At 33.7% G+C, this 20,162-nt stretch overlaps 1 protein-coding gene across 1 annotated transcript in view; it reads left to right on the forward strand.

Annotated features, from left to right (window-relative positions):
• ZC3H13 (zinc finger CCCH-type containing 13) overlaps window positions 1–20,162 on the forward strand; it is a 91,930-nt gene that overhangs the window by 24,552 nt on the left and 47,216 nt on the right. The window contains exons 5-8 of the mRNA XM_065896021.1: window positions 3,224–3,332; window positions 12,555–12,694; window positions 13,272–13,432; window positions 18,905–19,102. Of these exons, the coding sequence (XP_065752093.1) occupies window positions 3,224–3,332; window positions 12,555–12,694; window positions 13,272–13,432; window positions 18,905–19,102 (608 nt within the window). The remainder of the gene's footprint in view (window positions 1–3,223; window positions 3,333–12,554; window positions 12,695–13,271; window positions 13,433–18,904; window positions 19,103–20,162) is intronic.

The following is a 20,162-nucleotide window of genomic DNA, read 5'->3' on the forward strand; positions in this document are numbered from 1 at the left end:
AATTCTACCCCAAACTCCCCACCCCCCCCCGCAAAACAAGTTCATTAATGCAAGAATAATTTCAGTTCTATACTAGGAGAGGTGGAAGCTATATGCTCTATGCTGCTCTGGCAGGACTAGGTTAATTTTAGTTATCACGTTTTATTGAAGCAACATTGGCAAATTAGTGTGCCCAGAGAAGATGACAGAGTAGTGAGGAGTATGAAAATTGTGAAATATTCATGTATGATCAGTGTGTAGAGTATCTTTGGCCTGATATAAGAAGATATTGAAGAGATTTAGTGACTGTTGAAATATTTAAATAGCTATCATGTGGAAGAATTATTAGATTTGTTTTGCACGATTCTAGAGGTCAGAACTAGTTCCAATCAATAGAAATTCTGGAGAGGTGTAAAAGAGTTGTGATCAGTATAAGAAATAATTTTCTAATATTTAGAACTTTCTGAAAATGGGAGCAAAGAATGCAACAGTGGAGAGCTATGAGTGGAGACCTTGGGAGTAAATCTTTTTTTCCGTGAAATTGTTCTATTAGAGGACTTCTATAACTGTACAATATTTAGGAAAAACATTTCAGCATGGGGTAGGAAATTGAATTATATTACTTCAAAGACCCCTAACATTTTATTATTATGGTTGCTAATCCAGTTAATATTGGTTTTCAATTCTTTTTGCCTCAACACTTCTTTTTAGATAGTATTCTTGGTAATGCCTCCTTACTAGCTAAAAATAAAATTTATAATAAATATAATCTGTCCATACATACAATGTTTAAGAAATAAATGTGAATGTAATATAAAGTAGAAATAAAGTGAAAGTAGAGTTCACAATTATTTATTGCATTGCTGAAATGTAAGAGACATTTAAAACCATACATTTTTCCTAAGTTAAGCATAGACTTATTTGGCAGCAAAACCTGATTTTAATTGATATGAAGCTTATTATACAGTCTTTACCCAGTTGGTGAATTCATATATTTTGCTGCAAAAATATCAGTATATTTGATTATAGGTTGCTGCTCCAGACCCTACTGGCATTGTTAGTTAATATATTTTGAAATCCAAATAATTCTGAATTCATAAAATATCCCATGGGTACTGGCTAAAATATTGTGGTTCTTTAACAAGTATTTCAACATGTACATGTTCCAGAATGATTAATTTAGAATACGTAATAATCAAATGGTTGTACCTCTAACTAATATGTTTGCATATAAGAGCAGTAAGATGATAGTCCATTCTATTCAAGAAATTACAGGAAGGTGAAAGAGCAGACCATGCTGTACTACATGGGACAAGTAATACCAGACCCTTTATATTTGAATATGATCAGAGAAAGAGGGAAATAATTTCATTTTACAAGGAATAACATGCCTAAACAAGTTATACACTATTGAAGTGGAAAAATGAGGAAATACAACATTTAAAAAAATGACCTAAGCCTTAGGTGTTATCAAAATAATTTCCTCTATTATGATTTGAGGTGGGATAGTGACAAAGTATTAGGAAAAAACATATCTCCTAACTTGAAATTCCACCACATATTGAAGCCTGCATTCAATCTCTAGTACTTAATAATAGAAGTTATATGTGATCTCTGGGGGCAGTATTAGAGTCATATTGGAAAACAATAGGTAATACAAAAATTATATAATTTCAATAGGTAGGGTAAATATTATGAAATACATAAATTATTAATGAAATTTATTGAGATTATTATATCTGTTTCTAAATCTGTTAAAAATATTCTGTTACAAACTTGCAGATTATTTTGTTTTCCAGTACCAGAATTATTGCTCTGAAACCCTTTTCAGCTACATTTGTAGTTGGTATTACAACTACATATAGACGAATGTAGTCTGCTACCTTATAGACAAAAAAACCCAGAATATATTATTTAGTAATTTGGAGAGAACTTTCTATGAAAATTTTTTGATATAGCACATACTAATGTATATTTATAGTGGGTGTAATCTACAGAACATTCAAAAGTTACCTGGGATATAGAATAGCTCTTCATAGATATTCCACAAAATGTGTTTCAAGAATAAAAATAGATTGTGTTCCTTTTTCTCCTTTGTCTTATGTACAAATAGGAGTGCATTTCTTTTTTCTTTCTCTTTTTTTGACCTTTTACCGTTTTGTCCTGGCTGATACAATTATATAATCTTTTAATGATATTTGTCAGCCTCTGTTGTCGTACCAGCAACTATATGTGTCATTTAGCAGTAATACTTACAACATGACTTCATACCTAAATAAGTAAAATTTAGGGGCAGTTATATGCTAGAGTTCTTTAAAAAGAAGACAAAGAGAAATTAATTTGTGTTTTAAGCAGCCAAATTTTATGTCTGGTATTGCCCAGAAAGAACTCTCAGCACTTAATGTCCTTGTGTGTTAGTGTCTTTCATAGTCAGGATTTAGTGTTGATAAAAGTGAGACATGGTGGGGGGAAGATAACAATTCCATGACACTGGTTATTTTCTTACCACCTAGTAAAATGTGGTTTAGAGTCTTCATCTTATGTAACAGGATATTTAATTAAAATTTACGAGCTGAATCACTGTTGTCCTGCTTTGTCTATAGGCTACTGTTATACCTGGAATAAAATGTAAAACTTTTTGGTTTTTAGCTGAAATGTAAAGGTAACTTTTCTAACTATTTTAGTTACCATTTTGGTTTCATCAAAATAGGGAAAATCTCCCCTTTTAAAGCATTTATAAAATTATTAGATGAGTTTGGATTTATCTTTAGCTGTAGGTAAATGCTTTTACGTTAGTATATGACAAGTCTTAGATCAGCAATTATATTTGAGAATCTACTGTGAACGGTGTAACCTTTTTAAGTCATTTTAAAATATAGTCACTTACAATTCCTCCAGTTGTACTTTATCCGTTTTAAACTTAACCCTGTAATTTTCACGTAGAAACTGAGTATGTAGTATACTACCAAATGCTTATTATTCAATTTTCGTTGTATCTTTTAAAATCTTAGTTACTTCAAACATTTACCAAGTTGCCGTTCTTTAGTAAAATAGATAATAGTACAGTCTTTTCATCGTGGTACTCTAGAACGTGTTACTTCCTCTACTTACTGGATGCGTGATTATTTGCAAGACTGATTCTTTAATGAAACAAAGATGAAGTTAGAAATATTCTGTATTATAGTAACTACCTCGTGTAGTTTTTATAAATATAATAACCCATATGTATGTATGTACTTTTTAGAAAGAATCTTCAAGAGGGAGACATAGGGAAAAGGAAGACATAAAAATCACTAAGGAGAGAACTCCAGAAAGTGAAGAAGAAAATGTAGAATGGGAAACTAATAGAGATGGTGAGTTTCAAAAAATCTTTGTTTATATAGTCAATTATTGATTATTCGCTTTGTAGACTTCCTTGGGCTTCAAAACACTTTCCAGCTATAGTTTCAGAATTGTCTAATTGACTTGTGTCTATCTTACTGAGCTATAAGGCAGAAAATGGCGTATAATAGCAGAACAAAAGCAAAGAAAGCTGTTCTCCCTAGAACTTACTGTACAGCATCACAGTCCTTTGGAATTTTATTACATTTGTAAATTTTTAAGTTCCTCAGTACCAAGATTTAAAAGAATCTAAATTTATTATTTTGCATAAAATATTAAAAGTGAGATTCTTAAACCTTAAAGACCTAGGAAAATTATTTCTAAAACATTGTTGGATTTTATCTTTCAAGAAATTGAAATCAGATGATAATTGAGACCTGGAATTTGTTCGTAAGAAATTAACAAAATTATTTTTGAGTCATTGTCTTTAACAAGTAAGCATTTACTTTCCACACCATGAATGTTCTCTATTCTCTACTTCTGTGATCTTCTGGAATGTGAGCACTGTAGCCTCACACTACCAAATACAGAGAAGGGGAACTCACATTTGTTGAATGTGTTGGGTGTACTGGGCATTTTAATATAACATATAATTACCTCAATAAATCAGTAGCTTTGTTACTCTACTTATAGATGACAAAACTAAAGAGTTTAAGGATGTAAGCAACTTCCTCATCAGATAGCTGAAAACTTAAACCAGGGGCTAGAAAATTATAGCTGTGGGCCTGCCACCATTTTTTGCAATAAAGTTTTATTGGAGAACAGCCATGTCTGTTGGTTACATATTTTCTGTGGCTGCTTTTGAGCTACAATAGATGAGTTGAGTACTATGACAGCCAAGAGCCTGCAAGCCTAAAATCTTTACTACTATATTTAAGAACTATCTCTGAAAACTTACTAATACTTGAAAAGTACCTTAAATGGCTGTCCAGTAATTTGAACATCAGTACTTTTTAAGGAAATCCATTCCATCTTTATACAGTATTGTCTGTTAAAACGTTGCTTCTAAGAACAAGTAGGAAACTTCTCTATGATTACTTCATGCGACTTCATAAATAAATCTAATACCTCCTACAAAATAGCAGTAAATAAAATATTACAAGCCTTAACTGTTCAAGGATGAATGGCTAACTTTTCCTAAATTCTAAGGGATTAACTCTTAACACACTCAACATTTTTTTGCATTTTAAGTATTTTTGTATAAAATACATTCCGAAATATATTGGCTGCTTATTTTTCAAAATAGAAACTTCTATTCCCATTACAATAATGCATGCTAATTGTTGAACATTTTAAAGGTTCAGAAAAGCCTAAGTTAGTTTGCTCCTTTTCTTTATAGTAGCTCTTTCAAACCCTCTCCTTAAATCTCAAACCTTCCAGCCCCGCCTCTCACTGTTGTGGCCTCTCCAGTTGCGGAGCACAGGCTCCGGACGTGCAGGTTCAGCGGCCACGGCTCACGGGCCCAGCCGCTCCGCGGCATTGTGGGATCTTCCCAGACCGGGGCACGAACCCGTGTCCCCTGCATCGGCAGGCGGACTCTCAACCACTGCGCCACCAGGGAAGCCTTCTTTATCCACAGACTCTTTTCAGCTTCCTGCCACCACACCTATAAACTAGTCTTTCATACACATCTAAACTTTCTCACTTCCCTCTTTTTCTTTACAAGGGGCCTCCGCCCTGCTGCATAAGGTTATATTCCCCTGATTTCCTCCCACCTCTGCAGTCTTGTTCATTTATTTTGCCTTCTCTTTTACAGCTTTAACATCCATCTTGGCACATTTTCTCTTCTCCTCGTATTATTTAGAGCCATCACCCTGCTTATTCCCACTTTACAACCAAATTCTACTTTTTCCCCTCATATTTATTCAGTCTTCTGACCCTTGTCTTCACTAAAACTGTTCTTTATAACCTCCTCTTTGCTGAATAAAAGGAGACATACTTGTCTCCTTCTTCTATAACCTTTCTGCAGCATGTGACACATCCCAGAGCCTCTGTCTTCTTGAAACACTTTCCCCTTGGCTTCCATCTATCATTTGTCAGGTTTTCTGTTCTCCTGTTGAAGCCCTTTGGTCTTACATAGAGGCTCCTTGTATGCTGTCTATCCCTTAAATGTTGATTCCCAAGGCTTCGCTCACACTATCATCTTTAAAAAACGAAAGTGATTTTACTACAAGAGGCTTTTATATGTGAAATTCTTTTAAAAGGTGAGTAAATGTCTCTTAAAGTAGTTTTACATACAGAATACATTGCTGTTTCTTACTCTTTCTCTTGAGGTTCTGATTGTTGTGTATCTCTGTGGTTTTTCTGTTTTAAGGAATATTGAAGCATGGAGTTAGACTGAGCTCATTTAATATATTTACCTTCTGCATTTTCAGTCTAAAGTGAATAGCAATTTTAGCTAGACTCAGAAGAAGTTGATCTGTATGAGTAATTGTCAAACTTTTAGGTCTCAGGACACTTTTCACTCTTTTTATAGACCCCAAAGAACTTTTGTGGATTATCTGTTTCATTAGTCTCCATATTAGAAATTGGTTCTGAGAACATTTTAAAATATTTATTAATTTATTTAACAATGACAGCAGTAAACGTAACATATACTTTTATGGAAAATAGCTATGCTTTGCAAAGCAAAAATAGAAATTGGAGGAGGTGGCAATGTTTTACATGTTTTTGCACAGTTTTGGGGGTTTTTTTGGCTACACCGCTAGGCTTGCGGGATCAGTTCCCCAACCAGGGATTAAACCTGGGCCACAGCAGGAACGCGCCGAATCCTAACCACAAAACCACCAGGAAACTCCCTGAAAATCTTTTTAACTTCTTAAAGTGAACTCTTAACTGGCTTAATGAAAGACCTCTAGATTTTCATATCTGCTTCTGCATTCAATCTGTTACTGATATCACATATCATGTGACTTCTGGAAAACTCCACTATATACTCAAGAGAGAGTGAGTAAACCAGGCAAATAATGTAGTATTACAGAAATATTTTTGATCTCCTGGAACTCTAGAAATTGTCTTGGGAATCCTTAGGAGTCCTCAGACTACTCTTTGAGAACCACTTGTCTCTAGAAGCAGCTTCTAAAATTTTTAGTTGTTTCCCCTTTACCAAGACTTCTTTTCTTCTCATTTTCCATTTTTCTCTCCAGATGAAATCATGCTCCCAGGGCATCATTAACATCTATGTATTAATGACTCCAATATCTGGAGCTCTTAATTGAGGCATCTACCAACTGGATGCCTCCATCTGAGTCCCATATCTTAAGGGCACCACTTTCCTACTGGTTTCCCAAAAGCCTGAGAGTCATTGTTCCGTTGTTTTGTTTTTTAATTATCTACTTTATACATATTAGTGTGTATATTATCAATCCCAGTCTCCCAATTCATCCCATCCCCACTTTCCCCCCTTGGTGTCCATACATTTGTCTCTACATCTATGTCTCTATTTCTTCTTGCAAACCGGTTCATCTGTACCATTTTTCTAGATCCCACGTATAAGCGTTAATATTTTTTTTTTAATATTTGTTTTTCTCTTTCTGACTTACTTCACTCTGTATGACAGTCTCTAGGTCCATCCACATCCCTACAAATGACCCAATTTCATTCCTTTTTATGGCTGAGTAATATTCCATTGTATATATGTTTATCCATTCATCTGATGATGGTCATTTAGGTTGCTTCCATGACCTGGCTATTGTAAATAGTGCTGCAGTGAACACTGGGGTGCATGTGTCTTTTTGAATTATGGTTTTCTCAGGGTATATGCCCAGTAGTGGGATTGCTGGGTCGTATGGTAGCTCTATTTTTAGTTTTTTAAGGAAACTCCATACTGTTCTCCATAGTGGCTGTATCAATTTACATTGCCACCAACAGTGCAAGAGGGTTCCCTTTTCTAAGAGTCATTGTTGATACTACTTTTTCCCCTCAACCCAGACATTTATGGAATTCTGAACATTTCTATCTACTGAATGTCTTTCAGAACCATCTGTTTCTCTAAATTACTACTAATATTCTAGTTCTTAAGATATTTGTTGCCTATAAATATATTTTATTAAATAACCTTCTAACCTCATGCCTTGAGATTAGCCTTGTCTCCTAAATCATTCCTCACTTAAAGGCAGAATACTCTTCACAGAATTTATTTTACTGAAGTATAATAATATGTTCAGAAGAGTTCATGATTCATGTGTACAACTTACTGAATTTTCATGAACAGAACAGCCTTGTATAACCAGCACCCATCAATAAATAGAAAATTATTAGTATCCCATAAGCCCCCTTGTACTCCCTTTCCAGTTACTGCCTCCCAGCCCCCATCTCCCAACGATAACTGCTGTCCTGATTTTCTGCCACCATGGATTAGTTTTGTCTGTTTTTGAGCTCTATATAAATAGAACCTATAGCATGTACTCTTTTTGTGCTTAGCTTCTTTTTATTTTTTAATAAATTTATTTATTTAATTTTTGGCTGCGTTGGATCTCTGTTGCTGTGCACGGGCTTTCTCTAGTTGCAGCGAGCGGGGACTACTTTGTGGCGCGCAGGCTTCTCATCGCGGTGGTTTCTCTTGTTGCGGAGCACAGGCTCCAGGCGCGTGGGCTTCAGCAGTTGTGGCTCGTGGGCTCTAGAGCACAGGCTCCGTAGTTGTGGCGCACGGGCATAGTTGCTCTGCTGCATGTGGGATCTTCCCGGACCAGGGCTCGAACCTGTGTCCCCTGCATTGCCAAGTGGATTCTTAACCACTGCACCACCAGGGAAGTCCCCGCTTAGCTTCTTTTGCTTACAGTATGTCTGTGAGATTATTGCGTATGGTTATAGTTCATTAATTCTACTGGTATATAGTATTTCACTGAATGTACCATAATTTATTCATTCTGTGGATAAACATTTGAGTAATTTCTAGTTTTGGGCTGTTATGAATAAGTTGCTATTACTATTCCTAATCAGATCTTTGGTAAACATGTACCCATTTCCCTTGAGTTTATGCTTGGGAGTAGGATTGCTGGGCCATGGAGTTTTCATATGTTCATCTTTAGTGGATAATGTCAAGTCAAAAATGATTCTCCTTTCTCTGTTGTTTTTTGCCTTTCTCATCTTAGCCATTCTGGAGGTGTGTGGTAGTATCTTTTTGTGGATTTAGTGTGCATTTCCCTAATGAGTAATGAAATTGAGAACTTTTTCACATTTTTGGCCATTGTACAACCTGTTTTATAAATTCTACTCTCGACTTCTGCCTACTGTTTTATTGTGTTACTGTTTTTTTTAATTGAGTATTCTTTATATATCCTGAATATGAGATCTTCATCAGATATATGTATTACAAATACCTCTCTCATTCTCTGAGTTAGAGTGAGCTTTTAAAAGAATAAATTGGTTCATTTCATTCCCCTATTTAAAATTCTCTGATTTCCCATTGCCTTGAGGATCAAGTACAAATTCTTTTGTACCTACAAAACTTTTCATTATCGGATTGCTTTCTGTGTTTCCAGCTCCCCACTCCCAAGTCTTTGTTTTTATTTGGTTCCCTAAATTTATCATATTTGTTTACCATAAGGACCAGTGCAGTAATATAAAAAGCAAAAGTATTTCAGTAGAGGAGAAAATGAATGAACATATTTTGGCAATCTTGGTGGTATGTACATCCTCCTAAAATAAAGCATAAAATCCAGAAGCTGTAAAAGATTTGATTACATAAGGATTCAAAATTTTTTGTGAAACTAAACACGCAAGTGATCTATTAAAGATCACTGTAAGAAAGTATTTGACATGTGTAATGTGTAACCATATAATAAAAGCACTGTATAAACCTATAATGAAATTCCACAAATATATAAGAAGATGATAGTCCAGTTGGAAAATAGGGAAGAGAAACAAAAATTGGTTACGAAATTCATAGAGGAAATAGAAATGGACAATAAATGCTCAGCCTTACTACAGGGAAATGCCAGTGGAAATAGAGATAGCATTCTTCACCCATCAGATTGGCAGAAATGAAAACTACTAGTATTATCAAGTGGAAGTTTACATTGGTAAAGCTATTTTGGAGTATAATTCGGCAATATTAAAAATAAAAATCATACTTACCTTTTGTCCAGCAAATCTAGTTTGTTCTAAAAAAAATACTTGCTCCTGTAAACTAAGGTAGGTATCAAAATGTTCATTGAAGTCTTGTTTATAACAGCAAACTATTGAAAACAAAGTAAATGTCAGAAGGAAAATGGTTAAACTATGATATGTTCATATCATGAAATGCTTTGCACATGTTAAAATGAAGATGTTTTACCTTTGTGTATGACATGGAAAAATCTTTCTATGGGGCAATGTGTGTAGAAGAGTATAAATATAAAGGCTTATTTTTATATCTATTGAATATGATTACTTGCATACAGTAGATTGCTGGAAGTAAAATTGTCATATTAAAGGGTATGAATGTTCTTAAAGCTTTTACCCATACTGCCAAATTATTTTCCAGGCTAGAAATATTAGTTTACATTGCTACCTCCAAAGAATGAACATGCCTGTTATCTGTGCCTTTGCCAGTACCAAATATTATAATTAGGGAAAAAATGGCTCTTTAATACATGAAAAAGGCTTATTTATATATCATTTGTGTTTCTTTTTGTGTTTATATCTGTTCATGTCCTTTGCCCATTCTTTTAATTAGTAAGAGTTCTTTATATATAAAGAATGTCAACCTTATGTACTAGATGTATTTTTGTTACATATTCTTAAAAAATCTCTGCCTGTTAAATGTGCCATTCTAATTATATTTAATATTTTCCTGATGATTTATAACAGCTGATTCATATAGATGATTCTAAGGTAATTGTAATGATAACCTTAAGCTGTAAGATACGAGAGACATTTTCTAAACTTATTAAATGGTTTGACTCCTTTTTTAAAATAAAATTTTATTGGAGTATAGTTGATTTACAATGTTGTGTTAGTTTCAGGTGTACAGCAAAGTGATTCAGTTATACATATACCTATATCCACTCCTTTTTTTTTTTTTTAAGGATTCTTTTCCTATGTAAGCCATTACAGAGTACTGAGTAGAGTTCCCTGTGCTATACAGCAGGTTATTATTAGTTATCTATTTTATATATAATAGTGTGTATATGTCAGTCCCAATCTCCCAATTTATCCCTCCCCTCCTCAGACTCTGTTTTTGAGTCCTCTCCTAATGTTTTGTGCTTTCTGATTTTTCTTTTGTCAGACTATCATCAGTTGCATTGTGCCTACTTCATAGCCCATCTCTTATAGATTGGGAAAACATCTTATGTTTGATTATAACAGATATGCATAAAGTTAGAATAAGTAGTTTCTGAGTAAAGACTTGAGAGCTTTCCCTCTAAGCAAAATATATTAGCTATAGTACCTTGACTTCGACGTATATTTTAACTGCTCAGGTCTCCCCCTACCCGAACTTCTCCCTTGGTTGAGTGGTTAGGGATTAAAGACTGAAAACCAATTTGTCATTTTTTTACATGTGTTCTGTATGGGTGATATTCCCAGATAGCAGTTTGTAGATGAGCAAAACATTATTGATAATACCTTCAGAAACACTGTAAATCATTCTTCTCAGTTAATTACCCTTTCCTTTGTTTTACCGTTAGTATTTGATAATGAAATTTTATCTGTTAATAATTTAAGAACACAACAGACAGGATCATCGAGCCCTACTATTCACTGATGTAAAGTGTCTCAGCGGAGTGTAAAATCGTAACTAGAGATAGCCACTATTCATTTAATTAAATTCAGTATCTTTAATTATTTTGTGTAGTAAAAACTGCATGCCCATAAATATTTAGTAATTGCTTGCTGACTGAAAAGCATGATTTACTCAGTGTTATGTATTTAGTGAGAAATTATCATCATACACCAGTATAAGATGAGTAATCAAGTTTTGTGACGCAGATAATAAGATATATAATTACCCTCTTAGTCCTCAAGCATGAATGGATAGTTTTCATTCTAATGTATTTACCTGTACATGCCAATGATGTCCGTTTGTTTTGTGCTTTAAGCAATCAAGTAGGACTCCTTGTCTTTATTTTTTAGTTCTTCATTTTATTTCTCTACCCCAGGTTAAGAAGTGATGATCTTAAGTGCTAAAAGTATAGCTTGAGAAGGCACCTCAGTTTATAATCGGTCAAGCCCAGTGTGTTCATGTGTTAGAATAGAAGTCAGTGAAATTTCCTCCTCCAGGCTTTTGGCATTATTAGCAAATAGGTAGCAGTGCCAGGAGCCTCTGAAAACTACATGTTGTAATGAAACAGTTCTTCACACCACTCTTCCCCCACCCAAACCAACCCTCAGATTCTTTTCCTTGGAAAGGATGAATAGAAATAGATACATGCTATCAGGTCCATTGAAGAGATGGACAGTTCTAGTCTAAGAAACTAGTACAAATCACTTATAATGAAAATGTTATAGATTTTTCAGAAATTAGCTCATGTACACATTAGTATTAAAATTACTTAACTTTATTTTTAGATACAAATTACTTAGGATATTAATTTTAAAAAAGCAACAAAACTATGGAAACAGTATTGCACACCTAATGTGACCTTAATTTAATACTGAGTCTTTAAGAAAATGAAGAAGATAATCATATCATATGCAGCATGAAATATTGAAGGCTTTGGTGCCTTTACCTTTAATGCTTAGAATTTATAGCTGAGTGTTTTACTTGTATCTTTTTTTTTTTTTTTTTTTTGTGGTACGCGGTCCTCTCAGCGCTGTGGCCTCTCCCGTTGCGGAGCACAGGCTCCGGACGCGCAGGCTCAGCGGCCATGGCTCACGGGCCCAGCTGCGCCGCGGCATGTGGGATCTTCCCGGACCGGGGCACAAACCCATGTCCCCTGCATCGGCAGGAGGACTCTCAACCACTGCGCCACCAGGGAAGCCCTAATTGTATCTTTTAAAAATTCCGTCTCCTAACCAAAAACCCAAACAGCCCAAAATCACTTCCAGAAAACCCAGGAACCTTAAAAATGTTTGTTTTCATAAAGAAATTAGCCATATTGATTTTAATTCTTTATAGAAACAGTGTTATTTCTTTTATCTTTTTGAAGTATGTTGTTCTTGTTAAAGAATCTACCATTTTAATTTGTATAAAAAATAGTTGAAAATTTTTCTCTAATTTTTGGTATAGATAATTATAGTTTCCGACAAGTAATGGAATTTTTATTTTAAAGATTCTGACAATGGAGATATTAATTATGATTATGTTCATGAGTTGTCATTGGAAATGAAGCGTCAAAAGATACAGAGGGAATTAATGAAGCTGGAACAAGAAAACATGGAGAAAAGAGAAGAAATTATTATTAAAAAGGAGGTATGCTATTTATTGAAATTTGTTAGTAATTAACATCAAAATGAGTATTGATCAGAGAACTCATTAGCTGCTTGCTACATCTTAAGTTGTATTAGGATATCGATACTTCACATATGTTAATTAATCTTCACATTTCTCTATTAGATAAATAGGACATATATTTGTTATTGAATAAACAAAACTGAGTTTCTGTTGCCTGGAGTCACCAGCTAATGTAAAATGGGACTTGAATCTATATACATCTGGTTTTTAGGCCCATGCTATTTCTAGAATACTTGTTTCTTTTTTAAAGAGTAGAAAGATACAATATATTTGAATATAATTTTTTTTTCTGAGGAGATTTTGGAATTTCATAATTTTAGTTTGCTTTATTGATATTAGTGTTATGTTGGGGCAGTTAGTATTGGTTAACAGCATAGGTTCAGGAGCCAGACTAATATTAATATGTGGTCGCTATCGTAACACTTAATACTTCATCTGAAGTTTGGTATAATTTAAAAGCACGTGCTTTGTTGTCTGATTATAACAACAATGATTGGAGGAGTTTCTGAATTGAGTTACTGAATTCTTTTGGAAGGTTTCACCAGAAGTGGTTAGATCAAAGTTATCTCCATCACCTTCTCTAAGAAAGTCTAGCAAATCTCCAAAGCGAAAATCAAGCCCTAAGTCGTCATCTTCAACTGGCAAGAAAGACAGGAAGACAACTGCAGTATCCTCTCCCTTGCTGGACCAGCAGAGGTCAGTAGGGTGATAAATAGTGCCAGAATGAAATAGCTTTTTATGAAGTGATATTCAAAAGAATTACTTCGTAGATTACATAAAGATACTTTTAATACATTCAGTATTTAATGTAAACTTTTTTCTTCTAAGAAAAAAGTGTGAAAAGTTTCCATTTAAAAGAAAATTATAGAGAACCATAAAGCAAAGGTCTGTGTCACATCTGTATATGCTTCAGAGCTTTTTATTTTTTAAGAAATAAACAGCTATATTTCTGGTCCTTCCCTCTTGAATTTGTTGTTTATGATCCTATGCATGTGTGTTTATACTTCCATAATACGTATTATCTTACAATATATAGTATTACTTTCATCTATTTAATCTTAATATAGATACAACTTTTCTTCTGTAACTTTTTCACTTAGCATTTTTTTTACATTTATCTATATTGATATATATAGCTGTAGTTCTTTCATATTAGTATTTATGTATTTATCTACTTTTCTTTCGTTGAACGTTTAAGTTGATTTCAGGTTTTAGTTCTTACAGATTATGCACAATGAACATTCTTCTTGTCTCCTTGTGTACATGATCAAGAGATTAAATTCTTTATAGTATGTATGAAGCAGTATGAATATATTATTTAGAATTATTGTAGTAGTCAATTGAAAGAATAAAGATAGAAATAAATTACATTGAGGGGTTGAGAATAAGGCAGGAGATACCTTTTCATTTAATGTCACTGTGGACTATTTAAATTTTATTAAAGGACATAAACTAATTTATTATTTAAGAAAAAGGCTAAACTAAAAACCTCTTCCCAATATTTGACCAGTTGGCAAATGTCTATTTGAACCCATAATGAAACTCATAGTTGTCTCCTTCTAGTTTCTAGAGGCTTTAACCCTATTCTAGATTCTATTTACTTTTTACCTAGTTTATTATATCATCCTACTAACTCTATTTATCTAGTGTCCATTCTGCCACACATATAAACATTTTCATTCAGCTGCCCTAACCCTTCACTTTACAGGTGTTGTGAGAGAAATCTTAAAATAACAATTACAATTAATTTATTATGCCATTGAAAAATTTAGTAGTTTAACTGAAATTCAGATTTTTTAGAATAGCATTCATACTTTGATCTTTCCACTCTTTCCACTCTTGTCCATATTTTCGTCCAGCCTTCTTCCTACACTCATCACCTTCAGTCCGTCAATGTCTAGCTCAAATTCTGTCTTTCCATTAAGTTTTCCCATTTCTCCTTACTGAACATAATTTCTGTTCCCTTTATATATCAGATTTTATTTATACCTCTCACTTATACTAATTGCTATTTGCATTATATTTTAGCTGTGGCACATACGTTTTACAACCTCTATTAAATTTAAGCTCCTTGAAGATTGCAGTCTTCATGGTTCACTGTTCTATCTCCCCACAGCACCTATTCTGCAAAGAGCTTTGTATTGTAATAAGGCACTCTGTACAGTTGACTTGATTCTCTCCTTTGTGCCTAAGATTGAATAAAGAGATATGAAAGAAGTTGAACTATACAGTGATATGATTTACCCCACTTGCTCTTTATTCTTTTGACTAACCAATTATATAATTTTCCCTCAGTTCCATTCATTTCCCAAAAAACCGCCAGCATACCAGAAATACTCCTTTTCATTTTCTAATCCTTTCTAAATATTTATAAAATCTTCAAAACTTAATCTCTTCATAGAAAGTTTCTATAAGTATTTAGATGAAGGGTTAGTTTCATCCTGTTTGTTTTCATGTAGTCTTCTCTTACTGCTTTGTTAGTAACTCCCTTATCCTTTGATGAATATTGAGCATGAATAATTACATTGATTTAACTACTATATTTCCGTCTTATAAGATATTGACTTTAAGATGCACCATTAATTTAATAATAGAAGCAGAAGGATCTGGAAAACAGTACATTAAAGGTACAAAGAAAACACTGAATTGGGTATAGCATTTCTGTAGTTGCGCAGTTTACATTTTCTAGGGTGGGCCAGGCCATCAGCTTTTAGTTACATTGTGGATCATACTAGAAACTGAATACATTCAACAAGCTAGGATTGGAATTTCAGTTAAAATTCAATGGAATGTTGCAGCCAATGCCAGTAAATCAACTGAGGTGACAGTCAGGTAAACAAACTCCTTGGTTTTACGTGATTATCATATTGAGTAGACAGAGATAATCACAGACAAATTAAGACTCACACTTCTCTGTGAAAATTGGCAGTTTTCTTAGACATTTATTGTGAGAGAGAGCCTGATGGAAAGCTTTAAGCTGAAACGTGAAGTATGTCAAAAGCTATTCAAAAAAAATAAGTTTTGGGGAGAGAGAGAAAAAGGCTCTAAAAGTGATAGAAGTAGATAATTGAGCTGTGTGCCACAAATAGGAAGTGGGCTCTTTGCCACTAAAGGATAATCATTTGACTTTAAAAAAAACTGTTGAAAGATCTTGTTGACTTCAGAATGCACAAAATCAACTTTGGCCCATTCTGTTGGAAGTTACTTGCAAACTCTGTAACACAACTATGTTTTCCAACTACATATATTTTTTAAGGTATTTGAAGAAATTCTTCACTTTAGTGAGTGTACTGGCATAATCCTGGTGGTTATAATAGCTTAATCCCAGAATGTGAATTTAACACAACAGAAGTTTATTTCTCACTCAAGTAAGAAGTGGGTGTTTCTGATTAATAGGTGACTCTTCTATACATGCAGCTTCAGTACCTAGGCTCCTTCTGACCATGGCTTTACTTTCTTAGGTTTTTGAGGACACCAAAGAAGAAAAAAATTAAGAGTATTGCACTTATTTAGTTACATAGTTTACAATTACCTGGAGTATGAGAGTCTTATTAGTTAGGCCTGGAAGTGGTGTACATCACTTTCACTCACATTCTTTTTGGCCAGAGCTCATTTGGCCATTTGGCCACATCTAACTTCAGAACAGTCTAGACAGTATGGTTCAACAGTATGGCCAGGACAAAAGTATAGTAAACACCTAGCTAGTTTCTGTCACAGGCAATGATGTGAAAATACAGTCTGTGTCAAGAACTTCTCTATCATTTTATCTTGAAAATGGTTTTTTAAGTAATTTTTTATACTATCTACCAATTATTGATCAGTGTGTGTCTTTTAAGTGGAAAAATATGTAGAAATGTAGACACATCACTTATCTGTTAAATACATTAAAAATTTGACTCACTTCATAAATATGCAGTGAGATATGTAACTAATAATCGTTTTGGCAGAAGACAAAGATGAAAAGTAGATTTGGTCATATTTTAATAACTTCTGATTTGCTAGATGGTTGACCCTATCTATGACAATAAGAAGTAGGGATAAGGACTAAGAGAGGTAAATTTTCTGAATACCTGCTATGAGTCAGTTGCTTTTATCTGTTTTTAATCTTACCAGCAATTTTGAGGAAGATACTATCCATTACCTTTTTTACAGCTAAGGCATCTTGGGATTAGAGAACTCTAGGTCACAGGAAGTAAGTTCTAGGATTTTGGCTTAAGTTGTCATTTATAAATATCAATAACTAGTGAAATAAGTAGCTGATGAAAACTTACCAGATGTGTGAAGAGAAAGGGCTACTTAAAAACTCCGTACCAGGCTGAACATTCAATGTTGCAGAAAACAGGAACAAATTTAAATAAGAAATTAATTCAGAATTTTAATATGATTTGAGAGGATATTGATTGATCTGTTGAGAGCAGTTGATCGTGAAAATAAAAGCAATCTGTGAACAAAAATATTTTGGATGAAAAATGATTTTTAAAACTGGAAATAGCAGAATAAAGAGATTGCCAAATTTAATATTAGTAGAATGAGTGCAACCTAAAAGAAAATTTACTGAATTTGAAAACACTTTTAAGATATTTCCAATATTTTAAGATATTGGAAAGCAAAAGGAGAGATGGAATAATGGAAAACAATGGAGGAGTGATCTAGGAGATGCAGTAACTATAATAAAGCAAACACTTGGGTCACATGGAGAATTGATGAAATAAAAATAGAAAAAAAACTGAGTAAAAGACTAGGGTTTCAGATTGAAGCAGCATACTGAGTGATAGAAAAGGTTAAAAAAAGAGAAGGTATGCTTATCTTGATGAAGCTTTTAGTTTGCAAGGAATAATGTAATAATGCATACAGGCAGAAAAGCTGGGTAACGTGCATAGGAAAAGAAATTAACTCTCTTTGGACTTTTCATCCAAAACACTAAATGCCACAAAATATTGTAACAATATTTATAGAGCTCTGAGGGAAAAGGATATGACACCAAAATGCTCAAACTGTTGTCAGGGTATGAAGTAAAGACAGACAATTTGTAATGTGTAAAGGCTCAAAGTTATAGCATTTAGATAAAATGCTTTTAAATGCCAACTTTTAAAGAGGATAGTCTAGACTCAAAAAAACAATCCCAGGTAGATTAACCGTGAAATACAAAATTCTAAAATTTAAAGGATCAATCTCTGTAATCTAAGAGTTGGGAAAGTTTTAAATGAATGTTTAAGATTTAAAACAAAGATTTAAAAGAATATTTACTAACAGTGCTTAAGGTTTCATTTATAGTTGATGTAATTGTTCTTTATAATGCTGAAAACATGGAAACCACCTGAAAAACTTATCAATGTGAAATTGTTTAAAGAAGTTATGGAGCATATCTATTAAAGGAAATTCTGTACAGTCCATAAGAATAATTATCAAAATCCACTTTTTTGGGCTTCCCTGGTGGCGCAGTGGTTGAGAGTCTGCCTGCTGATGCAGGGGACACGGGTTCGTGCCCCGGTCTGGGAAGATCGCACATGCTGCAGAGCAGCTAGGCCCGTGAGCCATGGCCGCTGAGCCTGTGCGTTCGGAGCCTGTGCTCCGCAACGGGAGAGGCCACAACAGTGAGAGGCCCGTGTACCGCAAAAAAAAAAAAAAAAAAAAAAAAATCCACTTTTTTGTTACAGAAAGATACCCATGCTATACTTAGTACAAAAAATTTTACAAAACATTGTATTATGACTGTGTGTATGGGGTGGCAGGGAGGGAAGAAGTTAAAGAGACATGGAAAAAGTGTGGACATATATCCAAGGTGTTAACATTGGCTATACTTGGGTAATGGAATTATAGGTGATTTTTACTTTTTCATCTACTATTCTATAATAAGCTTTAAAAAAAAATTCAGTTCATACAGTTGTTTTATTTTATGATATTTTCCTTCCTGAAAGAATCTCTTCCTACTCCACCTCTTATCTTTTCTCAGAAATATACCCTTTAAAATTATATAATAAGCAGTATTAATGAAGTAGGTAGCAAGTAAATTTTTTTTGATATTGATTGCTAGTATATAAAATAGTAAATGGCAAGTTATTAAAAGGAATGCTACCATTTTTTAAAAGTGCTTTGTTAAAATGAAAAAAATATTTATTTGACCTTCTAAAAGTCTTTAGACTTCTGATAGCTTTGTGTTACCTTCAGGAATTCAAAAAGCAACCAAAGTAAGAAGAAAGGACCTCGTACTCCTAGCCCACCCCCTCCTATACAGGAAGATATTGCTCTGGGGAAAAAATATAAAGAAAAATATAAAGTAAAAGACAGGATAGAAGAAAAACCAAGAGATGGAAAGGACAGAGGACGAGATTTTGAAAGACAAAGAGAAAAAAGAGACAAGCCAAGGTAAGTAGGATTGTATATTTTTAATAATCTTACTTTCTTAGAATCTAAACTACTATTCAGAAGCTTTTAGGCATTACTACAATGGATTACGTAGTGTTTTTGAACTATGTGTAAGTATTTAATACTTACCATATTGAAATATCAATACTTCAATCAATGTTAATATGTTTATAAAACATATAAATCATTATGATTTAAAAAACATAAAATTTCTTAATTTTAACCATTTTTAAATGTCAATTTGGTAGTGTTTTATATATATATATACTATATATATGTATATACAGTATATTCACAGTGACATGAAATAGATCTTCAGAACCTTTTCATCTTACAAATCTGAAACTCTATAACCCTTAACTCCTTTTCACTCCCCCACCTATCCCCCGGCTCCCCAGTCCATAGTAAACATCGTTCTACTTTTCTGTTTCTTTGATTTTGACTCCTTTAGATACCTCATATAAATGAAATCATTTTGTCTTTTTGTGACTGGCTTATTTTACTTAGCATAAGGTCTTCAAGGTTCATCCATGTTGTGGCATGTAACAGGATTACTTTCCTTTTTAATGCTGAATAATATTCCATTGTCTATATACCACGTTTTGTTTATCCATTCATTTGCTGATGAACGTATAGGTTGCTTCCACCTCTTGGCTATTATGAATAGTGCTGTTATGAACATGGGTGTGCACATCTCTTCAAGACCCTTCTTTCAGTTTGTTTGGCAATGTACTCAGAAGTGGGATTGCTGGATCATATGGTAGTTTAATTTTTAATTCTTTGAGGAACTTTCATACAGTTTTCCATACAAGCTGCTGTACACCATTAACAGTGTACAAGAGTTCCAGTTCCTTCACATCCTCACCAACACTTATTTTCTGTGTTTTGGATAGTAGCCATCCTAACTGGTATGAGTTGATACTGTGGTTTTGATTTGGTTTCGCTGATGATTGATGATGTTGAACATCTTTTCATTGCTTTTTGGCCACTTGTATATCATCTTTGGAGTGATGTCTATTTAAATCCTTTACACATTTTTTTTTTTTTTTTTTTGCCGTAT

Source organism: Phocoena phocoena, chromosome 18 (assembly GCF_963924675.1).
Source record: "Phocoena phocoena chromosome 18, mPhoPho1.1, whole genome shotgun sequence".
Taxonomy (NCBI): Eukaryota; Metazoa; Chordata; class Mammalia; order Artiodactyla; family Phocoenidae; genus Phocoena; species Phocoena phocoena.